The following is a 20,623-nucleotide window of genomic DNA, read 5'->3' as shown; positions in this document are numbered from 1 at the left end:
AGGGTTGCTTGCTATAATATTGTTGTCCCCAACATCTGTATTAAGAAACATTACACTAAAATGTAGAAACACAGCAGCTCAAGGCCTATCTATGTTTCCTATAAATGTCTGACATTTGTTTCAAGAAAATAATGTGTTCAAGACTAATTATCTTTGAGAATGTTGGCTATGCATAACTGATATGTCTGCTATGTATGTGCATATACTATGCTATGTGCATATACAGTTTGTCTATACAGTACATAAACCTGTATAATGTAGACATATATGCTACTTGTGCTGCCTGCTAAATGATATCCCTAATTAATTAGTAAAACATAATATAAAGATATTATAATAATGTATGAAAACACTTTAATCTTGCTTTGCATCAATAGTGGAAGAGGTATTCAGATCCTTTACTTAAGTAAAAGTACTAATACCACACTGTAATACTCTGTTACAAGTAAAAGTCCTGCATTGAAAATGTTACTTAAGTAAAAGTAAGTATCATCAGGAAATGTCTGCAAAGTATTAAAAGTAAAGGTACTTAATGCAGAAAAATCCTTACATTTTAGAAACTGGAAACGATCAAAACTGTACTGTCAATTACCTAATAGTTTAATCGGCTAATTATTTCAGCTGTAGGCCTACTTGTTGGCTATATTTAGCCTACAATTAGGCTATATGTATCTATATATATTGTTGGGTAGTTAATTTATAATAAAACCTATTTTATAAACTGTTAAACTATAAACTGTATTTAGTATGCAAAAAATTTAATTTGTAAAGTAACTAAAGCTGTCAGATTAATGTGGTGGAAGAAAAGTACAATATTTCCCTCTGAAATGTAGTGGAGTAGAAGAAGAAAGTGCTATGAAAAGAAAAGACTCAAGTTAAGTACAATACCTCAAATATGTATATAAGTGCAATACTTGAGTAAATGTACTAGTTACATTCCACCACTGTTTTCAGGTGCGTGCATGAATTGTATGGGGATTGACTTCTATTGCAATCCAGTGATGCAATGTAAACCCAATGTGTGCCCACAATACTTTGCATAATTACCTATAAGCTCTGGTAAAAATCATTGCACTCATTTAGGACATCACTTGCGGACAAACAAGTGGAGCAAAGGCAGATGAATAACAAAATGTTATTGTTTAGGATGAGTTTTATTTTAAAATTGTTTTAAAATAGCTAATGCAATAGACTACCCTTTTGGCCATCCATGTGGATGCCCATGCCTGCAGGTGACCCTCCCGGCATGATTAAAGAATACTCGCTGTTATCCCCATCTCTGCCACTCTGAAAAGATGAGCTTCTTCACCCACATTTCTCAGGGATCACAGCAGAAAAGATAGGTGCCGTTGCTATGAATACAAACAAACTCTCTCTCTCTCTCTCTCTCTCTCTCTCTCTCTCTCTCTCTCTCTCTCTCTCTCTCTCTCTCTCTCTCTCTCTCTCTCTCTCTCTCTCTCTCTCTCGTCCCAGCCTTCCCCATGTGCTCCCTCCCTCGCACTAATGTTTTTCCGTGGTTGTTGCCGAGCAACGAAGGCGTGTCCAGCTCTAGTGATTTAAGGATACCTCTCACGCGGTTTTCTCAGTTCAGGCTGCCGGTCCCTACATGGCTACAGGCGCAAGGGGTTCCCCCGTACGTCGCCTCTCTGTCTTCCCGTTCAAAATTGCTTTAACGTTAAAAATTAAAATCTGCCTGGCTGCTTCCACCCGGCTCGCCCATCAGTGGCAGCATGTACTGGAATGTAGTATAGCGCGCGACGCGGAGCAGAAACTTTCCCCGGGATACTGAACCCAGTGCAGTCACACCGAAGAGCAGCCGAAAGGACTCCACCAACCGATTCTCATAGATGAGGTGTGGACCTTGAGCAACTTTTGATAACATTTTGTCTGATGCACATCTACTTGTGGACTATAACCGACTGCGCTCGCTGTTCCAGGATCACTCCACAAGGATTTACCATATTATCTGTTTCATTTCAGGCAACCTCCAAATGACGTCGAGATGGCTTTAGGTGGGACGCTTCTGCCATCCATATCCACGTTCGCCAGCGGACCCACTGTCAAGAGTAAATCCATAGGAAGTGCCAATTTAGTAAGTAATGTTAGTCCATGGCCACTTCTTATTACTACATACGGAAGCAAAATAGCCGTAGGCATCAACGAATCTGTTGGGGAAAATATGCAGCTTATTTACAGTGTGGTTGTTTTGTGTCGCTCCCATGTTATTATGGACACAGTCTGGGCTTGACACCATGCTCTACTGGCGCATGCACCAGTTTACATAGGCTACTAGAGAAAGCGCCATGGGACACTGCACCCCTCCTAAGAAAACATCCTGATTATTATGATTATTATTATTATGATATAATTATTATATTTATTAAGAATGGGTTGTTTACACATTGATTGCAAGAATCCTCTGATGGCTGTCTGAGCTTACTTACCTATGCCACCACTAGTGCTTTCCAATGCAATTTCTTTGTGAGTGAGAATAATCTGTATTCTAGGAAGTGCTCTGTGCCAAGGACACTTGCTGCACCAGACTGAGCTCCGGAGCTGAGCTGTCAAAATAATCACTCCATTACTGATCCTGCTTCTTTTCTCCTTGAAGCACTGACTTTTACTTGTATCTGATGTCCTTATATATTCAAAGCAAGCACTTGTTTTTAAGTAGGCCAGGACAAGTATGGTTTTCTTGGCTACTGTTTGTATCTTATAAACGGTAACACGATGCAAAAAAGCAGCTTATACGAGTAAAGCCATTAATGCCTCTGTAACTTTCCTCTAGAGATGGAAGGAGGAGTTGTCCCATCTTAAGAAACCCAGTGTGCCAACCGGAAGCAGCTGCTCTGACCCAGACCATCCCACTGCAACCAGCACAACAAGCCCCGGCATGTCCAAGAAAGACACAGAGCCTGACCTGGACTTGGACTACGACTTCATTCTGTCTAACTCCATTTTGCAGCAGCAGCTGCAGCTGCAGCAGCAGCAGCAGCAGCAGCAGCAGCAGGAGGAGGAGGCCATGGCATGCATCTCTGGCCAGACCCTGTCTTCTTCCCCCAGCTCCTTCTCTTCATCTTACCCTCTCCCCTCCCCTCAGGGCACTGCCAGTGAGCTCCTTTATACCATCCCAGATATCAGTGACGTCTCGCCCTCTGGAGGCTTTGTGGCAGAGCTCATGAGACCTGAGTTGGACCCGGCATACCTCCACCCCACCAGCCTCCACGGCAAGTTTGTGGTAAAGACAACAATGGACATGGGAGAATATGGCCTAGGCGTGAACGTAAGCAAGGCTTGCGTTACTGCTGTGTCAGACCCAACTCCTTCACGTGCCTCACCGTCCTTTGCATGCCACAGGATAAAGCAGGAGAACCCCAGTAACTGCACCATCTCGCAGCCCATGGACCTACACCTGCCTGGGGTAAACTCCCAGGGCCGAGGGAGCCAGCAGCAGCGCCCATGCCAGTTAGAGCTACATGGCTTCCCTGTTGGAGGGAGATCCATGACAGGCGGCAGGTTATCCTCATCCTCTTCCCTCTCCCCAGACCATCCTCTGAGCCGGGAGCACCAGGTTCTGGGACACCCCCACTCTCAGATCCCTCTAGCTCCCCAGGGATACCACCATAGCTCCCCACAGGGCTACACTTCCTACCCTCAGCCATCCTCTCTGCAGTACCAAGGTTAGAGCACATTTCTTTTTTCTCATTATTCTCTTGTAATCCCTTGTGGCTATTGAGTGCTGTAACTTAAAACTTAAAAACTCAAAACAGACTAAGGGATCATACAACATGAATATAAAGTCCACAGAGTCTATTTAAATGCATAGTATATAACCTGTAGGGATTTAATTATACCGCAAAAACGTAAAAGTATTGAAAACTGCATCTCATGGTCTTTAAACCAGCCAAAAAATATATATGACATTACCAGATGTTTAACAAAATATACAGTTATTTGGTTGTTTTCATAGTATTAGTGTTAATTGTCCATTGTTGTGCCCTTTTGCATTAACGTTTACAATATAGTAATTAGAAGTTGTTTACAAAATTTGGTGTTTGTTCCAAGCCTTTTACATTTTTGAAGAAGGCTGATGTTATCTTTTGCATCTTAAAGTTGATGAAAAAAATGATTAAGGACATTCTGCAACTTCTACTCTATATAAAGTTTGCTCTCTTTTATTTTCTCTACACATGTGGCACCATGATGATGACCATGATCGTTTGACCCCACAGAAAGCCTCATGAGCTCCAGTGGGGACTGCTTGCCGGAGGAACCAAAGCCTAAACGTGGTAGGCGCTCCTGGCCCAGGAAGAGAGTTGCCACACACACGTGTGACTATGTTGGCTGTGGGAAAACGTACACAAAGAGCTCCCACCTCAAAGCACATCACCGCACGCACACAGGTATGCAACTGTATGTTAGATTGTAAGATAGTGTTACAAGATAGTGTTTTTTTGTCAGCCATTTATATTTGGTTTGAATTAAATGATGTCACATACAGGTAGCTTTCTGGATTCTCATCAAGAAACATATTTTTTATTTACTGTTTAATGCGTTTCATACTGTTTTCATTGTTCAGAGCTAATTATTATCTACAACAAGCACGTCACAGTCAATTATTGAGTCATGAATGGGGGTTAGGTGGGTGGGGGATGGGGAAGGTGACTTGTTTGGCAGGTGCGGTAAAACCGGTTGATACTGATCCCTGCTCAAATACAAACCCCAGGCTGATTAGCATGGCCTTTATACACCAGCTGTAGGACAGGACGGACCTCTTTTCTCCTCAAGGTGGATAAGGTTGGGCCAGTCTAACCTTGGGGTCAGCACTAACTGCTCCATATGTGTATTGTTTTACCATCAAAAGGGGAGAAGCCTTACCACTGCGACTGGGAGGGCTGCGGTTGGAAGTTTGCACGTTCGGACGAGCTCACACGCCACTACAGGAAACACACCGGCCACCGGCCATTTCAGTGTCAGAAATGTGACCGGGCCTTCTCGAGGTCAGACCACCTTGCTCTCCACATGAAGAGACACTTATGAGACTTGGCGATGGATGAAGGCTCCAGGGAAAAAAAAAAACAAAAACATATGTTAACAAGAACCCTGAACAAACTTGTGACCTACACTTTTTAGAACCATAATTTGCCTTCAAGCTGTTGTCAAGCAACAAGACAAGCTGTGGTGTTCACGGCAAAAACAGCATTACTCCCTCAAGAGCCTAGAATTTCTCTCAATCCCGTCTTCGCACACTGTGCAGGTGACTTGAAAAGACCTCTCAGTCAGGGTTGTAAACTTTTATGAAAGGGACCAAACTGGAATTTGTCTTATTTAACCGACAAAACTTGGAGGACCAGGTGCCAACAACTTTTAACTGGAAATGTATTTTTGTCAGGGAAACCAGGAGCAACAAACATCTCCAGAGGCCTTACACCAGCAACATGCCATATAGGCTCGGTTATCATCTACACACTGTTCAAAATACTGTTTTAATAAATACATCTATATTTATATACACATTTCACCTGCAATGCCATTAATTTCAGGTACAATTTTAATTTATACAAAATGGTGCTGAGTGACTCTGAAGGTTTTTTTTAAAATTAATATTAAAAAAAAGGTACCAAAGATTAAGGAAAATATACAAAAGGGTGAAACTATGAAAAAAGTGCCATATGGTTGTTTGTGTATTTCTTGGAAACATTTCTTCCACAATCTGACTTAAATCAGGTGAACACTTCTAAATGGTGATGGCAATCTTCAATGCACTGCAGTTGCAAAGTGCAATAATTTATGAGACATTCGTATTTTTGTATTGAATGAGTAACTCTGAACAAAGATTTTTTGTTTATAGCCAAAATATGTAATATAATCTTAAAATGTGTACATTTGTAAATAAAAATGCTTTGTTATTGTTTTGTATTTTACACTATAATAAAATAAAACTGTATTTGAAATGAGGAAACAACAATGACCTGTATACTCTTTTTACCCTATCGACATCATCACCCTATTAAAAACAAAACAAGAAAACATTGTAGATTTCCCTGGCAGTGTAATGGAGAAGCACATTTAAATGGCAGCAATATCTCACAGTCAGCTCACACACAATATCCCCCCCCTGATAATAGCGATTATCGCCGCAGGCAAACTAACACAATGTTGCCGTTTTAAAAAGATTTCCAAAAAAACACACCGCTACAATGTCCTGTTTCCATGGGGTTCTCTTTCCACCTGTCAGTGGGAAGAATGGGGAGGATAACTGAGTTACTAGCTGACATTCAAGGGTGACACCAAATCTGACTGCCACTCTGTGCCGGAGCTGAAGCTCTCGGGTGCACCATATGAATAAAAAAAATCAAGATGCTACAGTGAGATAGTTCCTTAATATGTTTTTGCTATATGATTATGCATCATGTATGTAATGTATCCAGCTACATACATTTTTCAAATAAACATGAATGAATGCAATTACAATCCTGAAACCCTGCTTTATGCTTAGTGTCCACTCAACAACTGAGTTACTTACACAACACTGGAAGGTACCCCATACAAAGTTTGTTAACACTGCAATAATTGCATATGCATATTAATGTATGTTTAAAAAAAAAAAAGAAATGTTTTCCCCACAGAATTCTTTACAGTAAATATAAGTCATGATTGCAGTTCATTAAACATGTAGTAAATCATTTTGTAAAAATATGATAGCACTTTTTGATAAGTAATACTTTAGAAGTTTCAAAATTGATTAAAAACTTAATGTGTTTAATTTCCAACTGATAGTTAGAAAATATCCTTTTTTTTGCTCATACCAAGAATGTGTTACACCCCCACAAAACATGACTTGGAATTTATAAATAGTACAAATAATCGAATAAAACAAGGAATGAAATGTTTAGTGACACTTTTTTTTTTAAACATGAGAGCCTATGTTAATGTGTAACATTTGTATTTATAAAAAAGGCCACAAGGTCTTAAAATATGTATTTCAAGTGTGTTTAAAGTCGCCGGGTAAACAAGGAAAAACTATTATTTTGTGATTTATAAAGGCTATTACTGCTATTGGTTACAAGTTATAAACCTTTTATAAAGTGTCTTATTAAATGGGAACCAAATCAGCTGACTGCAACACCAGCATGTACTTGAACTGCTTATTAATACACAGCAAAAGAAGAAAAAAAAAAGCATGCCTGATATTCAGTCATTTTGTGGTTTCTTCAGGCTGGCAAATGGGGCTTACTGTTTACAGTGTTGAAACATGTTGTGGTCTATGTTGCCCCCTATAGGTTCATTCAGTTTTAAGCACTCTCAAGGCTCTTGTCGTTCAACTTTTATTCTTAAATGGAGCATTGTAGAAAGTCCCTTTAAGGCCTTTAAAAGTAATTCTACATTTTGCAGTTCACTATTAAGCCTGAGGTAACCTGCAAAATACAAGAAGTGGTTTAGATGACTGATAAAGCTCACATGAACATGAAATACAGCCTTTATAGAGTAACACTTTTTTGTGTAAGTATATCACATGTATTGCAATACATTATGAATTTATCCTGGTCACAGTTTAGGGTTCATTGCAACAATTTGTTTGCCCTATACAGTTTTTTACGATCGCTATGACAATTTTTTCAATACTTTTAACAACTTTCCTAAACTCTTAACGCACCAAGACACCTACAACACACAATTGACAAAACAGTTTTCATGCTCAAAATCATTGTAAACTAAATTCCAACACTAATTTCCAAAATACAATAATACACTAACACAACACACTAAGTCTACCAAAACACTGCGAACATGTCCCAAAATCAAATAATTCTTCCAAAACACTAACATCTGTTCTCTTCCAACAGGAACATTTAGTCAATCATAGCCCAGTGTAATAAAAACACAAATATCAGGACAGAAACTGCATTATTTATATGTGTCAGGTCTGCTCCTTATACAATACACTATATTGTATTGATCATAGATTGTGCTTTGCACTGCAGTTTCGTTTGAAGCCTCTCTAAATTTTTGTTTTGGTGGGTTTAGTAAATGCATGCATTTTGTTTCCTTTGCTGCAGAAATTCAATTACCAAAGATGAATGACCCATCTCAGAGTAGCTTTATAGAATGTACGGTTTATTACAAAAAAGAGAAGACAGACAGAATTGTTGCAGTAAAGGCTCCATTTGCAACAGACCAAAAAATTATATCATGAGACAATACAAAATATTCAAACAGAATATGCCACAGAAAAATAAAAAAAAAATGGTCATCTTCTAATCTGCCCGGTCTTCCGCATTTGGCCACATATTCTCATCCACATCACACCTGATATCTTCTCTGGCAAGGCATCTTGGGAAAAATCTTTTGGTATGCCTTATCCACCCCTGGCAGTGTTCAGCTGTAATGTCTTGGCATGCAGCATCCATTGAAATGCTTTGCTGTATACCTACTGTATGTCCTATTGTACTTCAGGTTTATAGTGTAGTTTACTGCAAAACACTAGCCTAGAAATCTAGACGCACCAACATCTTGATGTGGGTCTGGCTTGTTAGGCTAGCAAAACACACTATGTATAGTACAGATTGCATAACCTTAGCTAGACGTATTGGTGACGGAGTTCTTTAATGCGCTCACCTTTCCTTTCAAAAGGAACTTTGTAAAGTTGTTTCATTCTGACTCCGTGTTTAGCCAGAGTCCAAGAAATGGATGTTATGCTGATTGCTGCAATGTTCCCAAAGCTACAACTCTGGACTGAATGTCCTTCAGTTTTATTTCATTGTCAGCAATCACCATGTTGACAATAGCAAGTTCCTGTTCTTCATTTAGGAGCTTTCCTCTGCCCCATGAGGGAGGTAGACGTTGAATCCTTAGAGAGACAAAATACAGTTAGGCTACATGTTAGGACCGGAGGCATACGGTCACTGTAATACACGGTAACATTATTTAACCTTTGTAGTAGGAGGAGCCCTTAGACAATATCCTACCTGTTGGTTTCTCGAAAAGTCCGGACAATAGATGCCACTGCGTGTCCCGGCTGAGATTTGGCTGTACTAGTTCACCAGCCTCTCTGTACGATAGCCCATTATGACATGGTCTATGATAGTAGCTCTTATTTCATCAGTTACCCTAGCTCTGGCCCTTCTTTGAGCACCACCACACATTCTGACTCCTCTACCTCTACCTTATCTTTGTCCAGGCATTCCTCTCCCTTGCCCTTGTCCTAGCACTCATCTTGCTCTCCCTCATGCAGGCATTTTACTTACTTTGTTGATGTTGCTCTATATTGTTCCTTTTCCACACAAGATCAGCCAAAATAGATCCTCTTTTATGTACTACCATATGGTCATGCTATTGAAAGAACCTCAACAGCTGAGTGGGTTTCCTAGATGGGAATCAGCTGTGATTGATCTATTTGCATAGCTTCAATCAGCTGTTTCTCAGTAGCAATGGAATAAAATGCAGGGGATATATTTGTGTTTCAATTTACAATATGAACAGCTGTTCACTTTGACTTTAGCCTATAAGTTAGGTTTAGAACATGATGTTATCTGTTCTGACATACAGTGTGAAAGCATTTGCAAATTGGTCAGTAAAAATCCATTGTTTTGGTCTTGGTTGAGCTTGTGTGTAAAAGAAGTTCAAGCATTTTAACTGTATGCATTTTGTGTCAAAGAAACAAGAAATGTGTTAAATGTATAGCCTACACAGACAGATGTGCTAACTGTGTTAAGAGTTTAGGAAAGTTGTTAAAAATATTGAAAGAACTGTCATAGCAATTGTAAAAAAAACTGTAATTTGGGGGTGTGGTGTATCAGGCAATGACAGATTTATTTTTAGGGGGTGGGGTTTGTGGTTTGGTGGACAGAATTTCTGAATTTCCTCTGGAAAAAGGCAAAAACGTACCAATAAAATGGATCAATTCATAATCTTGAGCATGTCAGATTTATACAGTCACAATTCCATGTAAACACCGCAAAATAGACAGCTTTCATATATTTTGAATTTGATTATTCTGTAAAAATGTCAGCCATTGCCACTAAACCCTATCACATATATGTAAACTGTATACAATCATGTTAAAATGCCTTCACATATTATGCATTGCAGTTCAGACTTCTTTACATAGCTCCTGTCCACACTCCCGTTGATTTACATGCAAATGAGGGATGTTAAATAGAAAAAGAACCAGTGCCATACATGTTGCTTGTTTATTGTGCACAGCTTTAATTTTTCAAATCTCCATTACTTGTCAACTTAAAAAAAACAGAACAATAAGAGTGCATGAATACTGTTGGATCTATCCTCCTGAACAAACCTCACTTTCAATGTGACGCATACTGCAAACTATATTGATTAACTAAAGGGTTTTTTGTTTTATCAATAGCACACAGGTGATTTCTGATGCAAAGTTGTTTTACTTTTAATTGTTCCTCCATTTTAAACTGATCACAAACAGCCTGTCCTTGTGCACAGGCTGATAATGACCCAGTGTTATAAAGAAAGGTGATTGTGCTGAATAAATCTTTTTTTTTTTTTTTTTTTTTTTTTGTAAAAGGCTTGTTGTACACATATAGTTAGCAATCAAAAAGTAGAGGAAGAAATAAGAAAAAAACTCAAAATGACGATTTAATCATCATCAAAGTTCTGTTGTAAAAGGAAGTTGGCGGCCAAGTTCTCGTTCTTCTCACAAGCAAAGTAGGCTTGTATAACGAGTCCCTCTGGAAATCCTAAAGCTTTTAGCTGGAATGGGAGAGAGAAGAGTTGCAAATTAGCCAAACATTTCAGTAAGCAAATGAAAATGTGTGGTTCATGTTTAATAGTCTCTACTATGTGAAAATATGTTCAAAAGTCACGATTTTGGCAACATCATTAGAGTTGACGCATCATATTCCAGCACGCCTAGTTAAGCAGTACTGAACTTCGGACTGAGAGTAAAGGGTTAGTGACAGCGTTGGGCTCCTCCTTACCCTCTCAATTGCCTCTTTCTCCAGTGGCGTGACCTGGATGTAGCTCATGTGACTCCCACCGGGTGCATCACCTGCTATCCCTCCAGCCCCCACAGCTCCTCCTGCTCCACCTCCAGCCGGCACTGCCTCTGGGTTGGGTTCATTCAGCATCTGGATGAACTGCTCTTGGTGGCTGCTAATCTCCTACAGTGGTAAATGAGAAGTTTAGGCATGGACTGTGGAGGCACAGAAACTATACACTGTCCCTGTGCACTTATTACTCTAAGGTGAGGCAAATATGTATTAGAAAAAAATAATTGCCTCCTATACAATTTGTTTTTCCTATACATTGGAGACTCATAAGAGACCTTTAAAAAGAAAAATCCAGATTTTCAGTCTATTATGGGTAAAACTCCAAAAACACTAGAACCTACAATTCCCAGAATGCAACTCAGAACTGTCTTTCACTAGACGCCCTGCCTCCTAAATTCTTGTCCCCAACCCACACCTCCAGTTTGTAACGCAGGCTTGTTAAAACGTTTAAGTCCCAAGTCCAAACTGAGATACTTTTTTTTTTCCCAAACTTGGCTCCCTCCAGAGCCACAGAGGACATTATACAACTGTTTTTAAAGGCTGAGTAGTACTCCTTGTGTCGTGTACACTGATCTTTATGTGTGCCTCTTTAAGTGATTTACTTAGAACTGTGTCAAGCACCCCCCACCCACCTGCAACAGCTCAGGGTTTTCCCTGCCGATCTCCTGCAGCAGGGCAGGAAGCAGGGCAGCGTTCTGCTGGATCAGCTGTCGCATCACGTGGAACTGGGGCTGATTTCTTAGGAAACTCAAGGGGTTGCCTGAAAGGACGACATGTCAGTTTAAGCAGCAAGAAGCCAGACACAGAAGGATAAAAACAGAAACAAACATTTTCTCATTGAGACTGCTGCAATATGCAGAATAGTATAGGACACTTACCTCCTCCAGCACTTGAAGAGCCAGTGTTGGCAGGAAGGCTAATACCACCTATGGGTGCAGTAGAAACTCCACTCACTGGAGGCACCACCGCTTCAGGTCCTGATGCACGGCCCGAATCTCTGCCTGGTATACCCTGAAAGAAAAGTCAGGAAATACAGTTATTTTAAAAAAACAAATCACATAATCAACATAATATATGGGTGCCACACTTTGATTGTGAGACACAGGATAACTGTACTTGTAGTCCACTTCAGTTTAAAGTTTGTGGGTTACATTTTGTCATGTACACATTTTAGGATTCTGATTATTTACTGTAGGAAGCAACCATGTAATGAATGTCACTGGCAAGCTAAAACCTACATATTAACACATTCCAAAGGCACGGTAAATGATACATGTACAAGATCCTGACCTGAGCAGGGATACTAAGCTAACCACACAGAGGTTTAACCTATCATGGATTATGTACCAATCCAGCAATTTGCTCGGGCCACAGACTAAAGACTGTTCTTACTGTGAGCAGGTACTCCACAGCTCGGTCTGGGTTGTTGAAGCTAGCTCTCAGAGCTGCTACCACCTGCTCCCTCTCGTAGCCCATGAGCATCATCTCATTCACCATGGCATCATATGATGGGCCCGTCACTTAACAAACACACACACACACACACACATTAACAGCACTATGATTGGCCACATTTAAAGCCATTTCAGAAAAAGTTGTTTTAGTATTGAGCGTAAACATATGCATTATTCATTTATTTTATAACATGGGTGTCAAACTGTCAAGGCCTCCAGAAAGGTATTCATAAATGTGTTTTAATTTGAAGAAAATTAACTAATCTTTGATTTATTGACATGGCACTTCAATTAATGACACATAAAATATCAGCATGCTGTCAAACAGAAGACATCTTGCACAGATGTTTTTAAGGTCACAGAAAACGCAACTAAAATGTATTTAATAGAACAGCATTATAAACAAAACTCACTGCATGAATCAGTTGAGCTTTGACTTTAATGCAAAACAGGGCAAGAGCATTTTAAGAGTTAGCAAACATTAAGATCCATTTCTCTACGGTGTCCCATAAAAATGAACATCTGCTTCAAATTGTGAAAATTCACATCAATGGCTACAGGAGTCATAATAATTAAGACCAACAGGATTTGCTCTCAACACAGCAATATTTGTAAAACGGAGCATATTGGCCATGGGGAACTGTGGGGTTATGTTTTGGCCGCGCCGCAGTGTCCGGCTGCTAATTGATTAAGATGCATCTATGTCAGCATGATATGGATATCCAGAGAAATAGGGTGGATCAAAATAAACGATTCATAAGTGGGCCCACAGATTTATTACATACAAGATATGGCTTAAAGGCATTGAGGCAAAAAAGTAATTTTTGTCTAACAAATTGTGTGGCATTTGTTATAAAGCTCTTATATCAGATTCATAATTACATTTCCCTCATACGTACAAAAGGAAATACAATACTGACTGACAAATTAGGTTTACAAATGCAGCCTTACCTAGATTTGAAACTGCCTCATTAATCAGGTTAGTGTTTGTTGAAGCCTCAGAGCTTCTGCAAGAGAAAACAGAGCTTGGGTGAGGCGTGATCTGCACGTCACTTCTCAAAAAAAAGACACACTGAAACCGGAGAGATAGTTAAAGGCAAACATCTACCCATCTTTACCCGACAGGGGTGGAAGCTGGTTCAGCAGTGGGAGACTGCCTCTCCTCTGGTTTGTCGTCTGTAGAGGTAGGCACTGATGTGTTTTCAGAGCTGGACGATGATGCAGGAGGCGCTGCGGGAGCTGCAGCGCTGGAAGCTGAAGTGGCAGGTGAAGGCTGCGGGGCGGCTGATGCTGTTTTAGCCTGCAAGACCATTTTTAGGATATAAAAATATGTTACATATCCAATATTACTTGAGTCCCAAAGGGTGATTGTGTTTAAGTGGTCATCAATATGTATTTTACTTTGGAGTGTCATTGCTTAAGCAATGTCTTGGTTATCCTAAATGATACTGATAAAGGTCCTCACTCCTAGGACATAACTTGAGTTTGTTTTGAATAGGTTGCTCAATTAACAACTTTTTTTTATTTTTTATTATTAAAAGGTTTATTTAGATAGGGACAAATACAAAAAAACATAGATAAGCTTTTACAGTTATCTGATGTATGTATCATGGTGTTTTTAGCCGAAGCTAATTCACAACACTTGTCCTTAGGGCTTTTGGTTAAAAATAAAAAATACTGATTTACATTATTAAAAATTAGACAAAGATGAAATAAAATGGAATGAAATGAAGAAAGAAAGTATACCGAGAGAGCACAGTGTAAAAACTAAATATGAGAGCAAGATTGTTCCTAAATTAGCCACAATTAATTAACGACTTTAATGATATGCATTAACAGATACAAAATCCCATTCGTTTATTTTTTCCAATGTATTAAAATTGGTGAAACTATTTCAACGGGGACAGCTCTGCATGAAGACAATATATCCTAATCATTGTTTTCTATACTGTCCTATTATTTTTAGTTAGTTAGTGTTACAGCAGGTAGATTTGAACAGGATCAAGACCGCTTCTCTCTTTCTCCAGCATGAGAAAAATACTCATCAAATTCTTATGTGGAATACAGCAATGTCATTCTAGGAAGATTATCTTATCTTTGTTTGGAACAAGTTAACTGCAATGTACAGGAATATATTAGGAGTAAATCAGAGCCAGGCATTGACAACACTGACCCCACTCCAAGTCAGCAGACGTGATCACTTTGTGCGCTACTTGTTCTAGCGCACCATAAGAGCCTGTTCAACAGCTCCCACAGACAGACATAATACAAGTGGTTGGCAGTGGAAAGAGAAGGTTACAAAACCTAATCATTGTTCAGTGTTAGCTCATTTTAATAGCATTCAAGGATTTTGCTGTTCTACAAATCTTTTCAACAAAAAAAAAACCTGCCATTCCCTGAAACAACTTCTAATTCACAAACCTTTGTCACCATGACGACCACAAAGTTCTTTTCATCGATTTTGTATTCTTTGAGGGCTGTGTCATCGCTGAGGACTTTCCCTGTGAAGAAGACATAATTCTATTGGCTTTACCTGGCATGAACTCTGAAACAACATGCAGGGATGCAACAATGGATGGTATCATACTTTATCACTGAATAGAAGGTCGCTGAGTGGATACATCACCTGCTTTTGTCACCACACCTGGGTCTTTTTGTTAGATTGTTTTCAATTGTGTTGTATATATTTCTGAAAAGTTGCTTTAAGTAGGTCACAAAACTCCTGTCTAAAATGCTACAATACGTATACATACTCAGTGCCTATGAAATGTATTCAGCCTCCCTTACGGTTTGATTATTTTAAAAAACGCAAAATACAGTGGTGTAATGGGGAATTTTTAAGTCTGACTAAAATCTTAATTACTCACTACCTGGTTTTCACCATATTCCCCAAGGTTTATCTATCTATCCATCCATCCATCTTTTGAAAGACATAACTGTGACTCTTGCTCAAACAAATGAAGGTGGGCATATCATGGAACACATTAACCAAGCTGCATCCTTTGCTGTAGCCTTAATGTATCTGCTTTACCTGCTAAACAGAAAATACACTGTTAACCAGCTCTACAGCACTGCATTTTTATAGCTGTACAATATTACTGAGGGTCTAACATGACATGGACAAAATAAATTAATTTAGACCTCTCAATGTAAAGGTTGAACCAATCTAGTGTGTGGACATTTACACAATGCACTAGCTACAGCAGATGTGGAAACAGATCCTTACTTATAATTACATCAGTTCTATTCCAACTTATCAAAATTTGACACAACATGATTTAGAGGGAAGCAAAGAGTTGGGCAACTTCTGTCTCAATAAAAGCCATTTAAAGGCTAAATTCAACAGTCAATAGACAATATATTCTTTTTGTTTTTCTGATCCTGTTTAAGGCTTGGCTACATCAGTTTTGTTTTTATAACACAAAAGTAGAACACACTGCATTTGCTTTCATGCTGGATTATAAAGAGTCTTTCAAACATTGAAAGAAAACGTATTTTGCCACTGGTAAGAGATTCCCTCTACCCTCCCCATTTATACAAAACAGTATAGGATATTTTACAAAATATTACAGTAAACAAAACGCTAGAAGATATGTTACAATGTATTACAGTAAACCATTAAAAAGAAAACTGTGATGCACTCAATGTAGGCCCACTTCAGACTTTAAGAGCACTGTGATACAAATCTACTTGCTTGTAAGATCTGTGTTAGCTTTCATGACAAATTTAGGCTCCCTGTGACTGCACAGAATACAACATCCTGTCAAGATGAACGATGATCCCAGTATGAGACAGGAGAAACCACTAGCATGAAGGCAAACTGTCAAAGGCAGCTTTGTAATACACATCTACATCCACCGAGAGAACACAGAATAAACGTCCTTCTCAAAAACAAAAACATTGGATAAACTATCAGACTCACAAGTACGTATTGCGGACCTCCCTAAACAGTGGAATGGGTTGCAGCACACAATACACAAATACAATAAAAACTTTGTAAGTTACTTTTTTTACTTCGACTGACTGAAAACAATAGAAGACAGTGACAAGCTTTTTTTAAATGTGAATTTTTAAGATAAGTTAAATACAGCCATAACATACATACCAGCATAAATCAGCTTTAATCCAGCCACTGAGAAATGTTCCTTTCCTTTCTCCTCTTCAATCCTCTCTTTTAAGGTCTTCACCTGTGAAAAGAATCATGACATTTTTGTGTGTTGTTGTATTTTGAGAGGCTTGACAGCAGTGTGCGTCCCATAGGTGTAAAGGAGCTGAAAAATTAAATAAAAAGATTTGTACCATAGTGTGTAGCTAATGCTGTAATTACATTAATAACGTTAACCAAAATAAAATGTTTAATTATTATTAATTTACTTAACTGCTAATGTACTGTTACAAATGTGTAGCTAATTTTAATGTGTTCCACAGAAAATGAACTGTGCTAATCAGAACTCGTTGGTTCACAAGCGCTTCAACGGTAGTAATGCTGACGTTACCTTGTCATCCCCCCCATCTGGAACGATAAGTGGGCTAAGGCTAAATGCTGACAATACAAACTACTTTCCTGACCAGTAACGTTATTTAATAAAATGACGCTAATCTGTCTCATGCCCCGCGTCAAACAGCGGCTATAACCCGAATAGTTAGTGCTTCTAAAAATATATCCGTCGTGTCTACGCAGACCCATCTATCGATCGTCTAATTTGAAATGGTCAAAAACTAATGTCCTCCGTTCCAGAACATACCCAACTCCCACTCCACCCCCTTCACAAATGCATGGTTTCAACTCTCACCGTCTCCTCTTCATCGATGTCGATTTTGAACGTCTGCTGCTGTAAGGTTTTCAAAGTTATCTGCATTTTGTCGTCAGAGTTTTTATTACCGGGCCTAGTTTAAACGTTGTAGATCCAACTTGCAAGAATCTTGTCTGTTTTTGTTGGCTCATTACAAACTGTCAGCCGCCATGACTTTTCGCCTTTCTTCTTCTATGGAATATATTTAAGCTGCAGCGCTCCTACTGGTCAGCGTTGAAGCTGCAGTGAAAATGCGGTATATACTTCTGCTGGGTAGGACCCTGTCAACTGACAATATCTTATAAGCTGATCATATGTTATTTATTTTATATATATATATATATATATATATATATATATATATATATATATATATATATATATATATATATATGTGTGTGTATATCTTCAAAATAAATAGCAACGTTGTAGTTAATTGTTGATAAATGTAGTAGAGTGTAATACCTGCCTCTGACATAGAGTGTGGTAGAGGTGTGAAGTAACAGAAAATAAAAAATACTCAAATGGATGTATTTAATTACGTTCCACCATTACTTTGATTTTACATAATTAATTAAATCCCTTAACTTGACAAGAGTTAATTTAACTAAGTGCTGGAACTGGAAAGTTTATGCAGTATAATTTCTTTGCAACACTTCCACTTTCAAAAAATATGAAGACAAATACCTCCAACACTACAAATTCTTAGTATTTAAGTATTATATCATGAAAACATAGAAAATATATATTATTTCCTTTAGCCCTGTCCACCCTAACCACCCCTTATAAATTGAATTCCTAAAAAACATTTTGTTGTCACTTATTTTGATCACAATAGTGTATTGCAAACAGGGTTAAGTTATAATGTGAGTAGAGAAACATAATAGTGAACAATAATGTTACTTTACCCTACTGAGATGAAGTAAAAAAAGATATAGCCTTTATTCATGCAGGCTATATTTGTAATGTCATCCCAGCCCCACTCTTACTCTACAGTATAAGAAGCAGCCAGAGCAACAACTCACCCTCAATCAAATACATTGCTAATATTTTAATTACATGTGATAAAAACATTTATTTCATTTTTCCTTTAGATACTGTAAATATGTTGTTGGTGCTTCTTCATCATGTAGGCTATCTCTAAAGACTGACATTGGTGAAATAAACTTGCTTCCCTTACTGAAATTAATTTAGTATGTAATGCTGTTATCACAAGTTTTAACAATCCTAGGTCCTTCAAGCATGGAGGAATTTCAACATTATCCATCCAGCACTCAATATTCAAAGGCTTTATTGACTTCTATCTCACACACTGCACAGTTTTGACTCTGAGAGGACTGTTAAGTGTGAAAGATAATATGCTGGAGCTCAATGGGGTCTCTTCCCCAGGCCACTTCTCCCTTATTCTCATATCACTCCCCCTCACTTTCTATCACTGTAAGTGGGAATCTGTTTATCTCCCACTCCTCTCAACTGTCTCTCCCTGTTCTTCTGCCACTCTTATCTTCTTCTATCCTGACTTTCCCTTCTATTGCTCGACTCAATCCTTTCTTGTCATCCAGTTATTACGACAGAAGCAGTGTCCTTGCCTGTCTTGGCCTGAGCACACATTCATCAGGCATTCCTTATGTTGCTCCACTCAGCAGCAGTGTCCTCCGTTCCCCTCTCCCCACTGTGGCTGTGCCTCTTGCTCCTGTCTCCAGGGGTCGTCAGTCTGCCATCGGGCCCCCTCTGAAGTTGTGAGCCACAGAGATTACAGTCTAATCCCTTGTGATTTAGAGATATTTTTAAGCGATGATGTTAGACATGTGAAATAAAGACATGGCCTCTTCTAAAACAGACAGGATAGGAAAAGCAGAGGCCATGTGTGAAATTGAGACTTTCAATAGAAAGACACTACACAGACTCCTCCAAGTGCTGTTTTTTTAGTGATATGGGGACATGTTGAGAAAATAAAAGGACCAACGTTGAAATATAAAGCTTGCCAATCTCAATGGCTTGTGGTATTTAGGGCGCAAGAGCCGCAGCATTTCATGCATGCACATTTCACAGACACACAAAGACGTTCACAGCACACACTCACAACTCACTCACTTACTGCAGGGTTTGCGGTTTTGGTCTTGCTGGGTGTCGAATGGAGTAGAATAGAATGAAAGAAACAGAGGGGTGGAAGGGTGTAACACAGAGTGAAGGCCACTAAGATGCCTTCTCAGTCCGAAGCTATTTCCTGTGGACAAGCTGCTGGGACTGTTATTGCTTGTTCCAAGGGCTCTGTGCTACAGAGGAAATCCTATATGTCACTGAAAATGGGAACCATGTTGCACAAAAGCTAGACTTGATGAAGACATTTCAAAAAGCATATGATCAACTTTGAAGGAGGGGTAATTAAATGTGTGAGCAACGGCATTGTTATTAGAAAATGCATTTCCACCATATTTTAAGGTTTTTAAAAAAAGTCATAGTATGTCAAAAAAAGTGAAAAAAGGTCATTGTATAGTATGTCAAAAAAAGAAATTGTACAGTATGTCGAAAACAGTCAAGGTATAGTATGTCAAAAAAGTGATTAAAAAGTCATAGTATAGAATTTAGAAAAAAGGTGATTTAAAAGTCACAGTATAGTATGTCGAAAAAAGTGATAAAAAGTCATAGTATAGTATGTCGAAAAAAGTGATAAAAAGTCATAGTACAGAATTTAGAAAAAAGGTGATTTAAAAGTCATAGTATAGTATGTTGTAAAAAGTGATAAAAAAGTAATAGTATACTATGTCGAAAAAAGTTAAAAAAGGCCAAGTATAATACAGTACGTCGAAAACAGTCAAGGTATAGTATGTCGAAAAAAGTGATTAAAAAGTCATAGTATAGAGAATTTAGAAAAAAGGTGATTTAAAAGTCACAGTATAGTATGTCGAAAAAAGTGATAAAAAGTCATAGTATAGTATGTAGAAAAAAGTGATAAAAAGTCATAGTATAGTATGTAGAAAAAAGCTGATGAAAAAGTCATAGAATAGTATGTTGTAAAAAGTGATAAAAAAGTAATGGTATACTATGTCTAAAAAAGGCAAAGTTTAATACAGTACGTCGAAAACAGTCAAGGTATAGTATGTCGAAAAAAGTGATTAAAAAGTCATAGTATAGAGAATTTAGAAAAAAGGTGATTTAAAAGTCACAGTATAGTATGTCGAAAAAAGGTGATGAAAAAGTCATGGTATAGTATATCAAAAAAGTGATAAAAAAGGCATAGTATGTTGAAAAAATGATAAAAAAGTCAGTATAGTATGTCGAAAAAAGTAATAGTAAAGTACGTAGAAAAAAATTGTAAAAAAGTCATAGTATAGTCAAAAAAAGTTATAAA

General features: G+C 38.4%; 2 protein-coding genes across 2 annotated transcripts; one reads left to right on the top strand and one right to left on the bottom strand.

The window, feature by feature from the left end:
- Positions 1-1,576: 1,576 nt before the first annotated feature.
- On the top strand, positions 1,577-6,365 carry klf4 (Kruppel like factor 4). The gene is made up of 5 exons (XM_028601523.1): positions 1,577-1,852; positions 1,981-2,092; positions 2,789-3,680; positions 4,233-4,403; positions 4,865-6,365. The coding sequence occupies exons 1-5, from the start codon at positions 1,848-1,850 to the stop codon at positions 5,038-5,040; spliced, it is 1,356 nt and encodes a 451-aa protein (XP_028457324.1). The 5' UTR covers positions 1,577-1,847; the 3' UTR covers positions 5,041-6,365.
- Positions 6,366-10,174: 3,809 nt separating this feature from the next.
- rad23b (RAD23 homolog B, nucleotide excision repair protein) lies at positions 10,175-17,493 on the bottom strand. The gene is made up of 10 exons (XM_028602318.1): positions 17,272-17,493; positions 16,584-16,665; positions 14,900-14,979; positions 13,597-13,778; positions 13,430-13,485; positions 12,417-12,544; positions 11,903-12,035; positions 11,657-11,784; positions 10,953-11,135; positions 10,175-10,725 (listed from the first exon to the last, which is right to left on the bottom strand). The coding sequence occupies exons 1-10, from the start codon at positions 17,335-17,337 to the stop codon at positions 10,612-10,614; spliced, it is 1,152 nt and encodes a 383-aa protein (XP_028458119.1). The 5' UTR covers positions 17,338-17,493; the 3' UTR covers positions 10,175-10,611.
- Positions 17,494-20,623: the final 3,130 nt, after the last annotated feature.

The sequence above is a fragment of the Perca flavescens genome, chromosome 16, assembly GCF_004354835.1.
Source record: "Perca flavescens isolate YP-PL-M2 chromosome 16, PFLA_1.0, whole genome shotgun sequence".
Lineage (NCBI taxonomy): Eukaryota > Metazoa > Chordata > Actinopteri > Perciformes > Percidae > Perca > Perca flavescens.
Note: the sequence above shows the minus strand (reverse complement) of the source record. Positions and strands in the feature narration are given on the sequence as shown.

Bases quoted from the DNA above. Each gene is read 5' to 3' on its own strand.
- klf4 (XM_028601523.1), top strand. The intron at 3,681-4,232 runs GTTAGAGCACAT...TTGACCCCACAG, and splicing joins ATCCTCTCTGCAGTACCAAG to AAAGCCTCATGAGCTCCAGT. The intron at 4,404-4,864 runs GTATGCAACTGT...TACCATCAAAAG, and splicing joins ACATCACCGCACGCACACAG to GGGAGAAGCCTTACCACTGC.
- rad23b (XM_028602318.1), bottom strand. From the start codon at position 17,337: ATGCAGATAACTTTGAAAACCTTACAGCAGCAGACGTTCAAAATCGAC. The intron at 16,666-17,271 runs GTGAGAGTTGAA...TTCTTTTCACAG, and splicing joins ACATCGATGAAGAGGAGACG to GTGAAGACCTTAAAAGAGAG. The intron at 11,785-11,902 runs GTAAGTGTCCTA...TCGTCCTTTCAG, and splicing joins CTCTTCAAGTGCTGGAGGAG to GCAACCCCTTGAGTTTCCTA.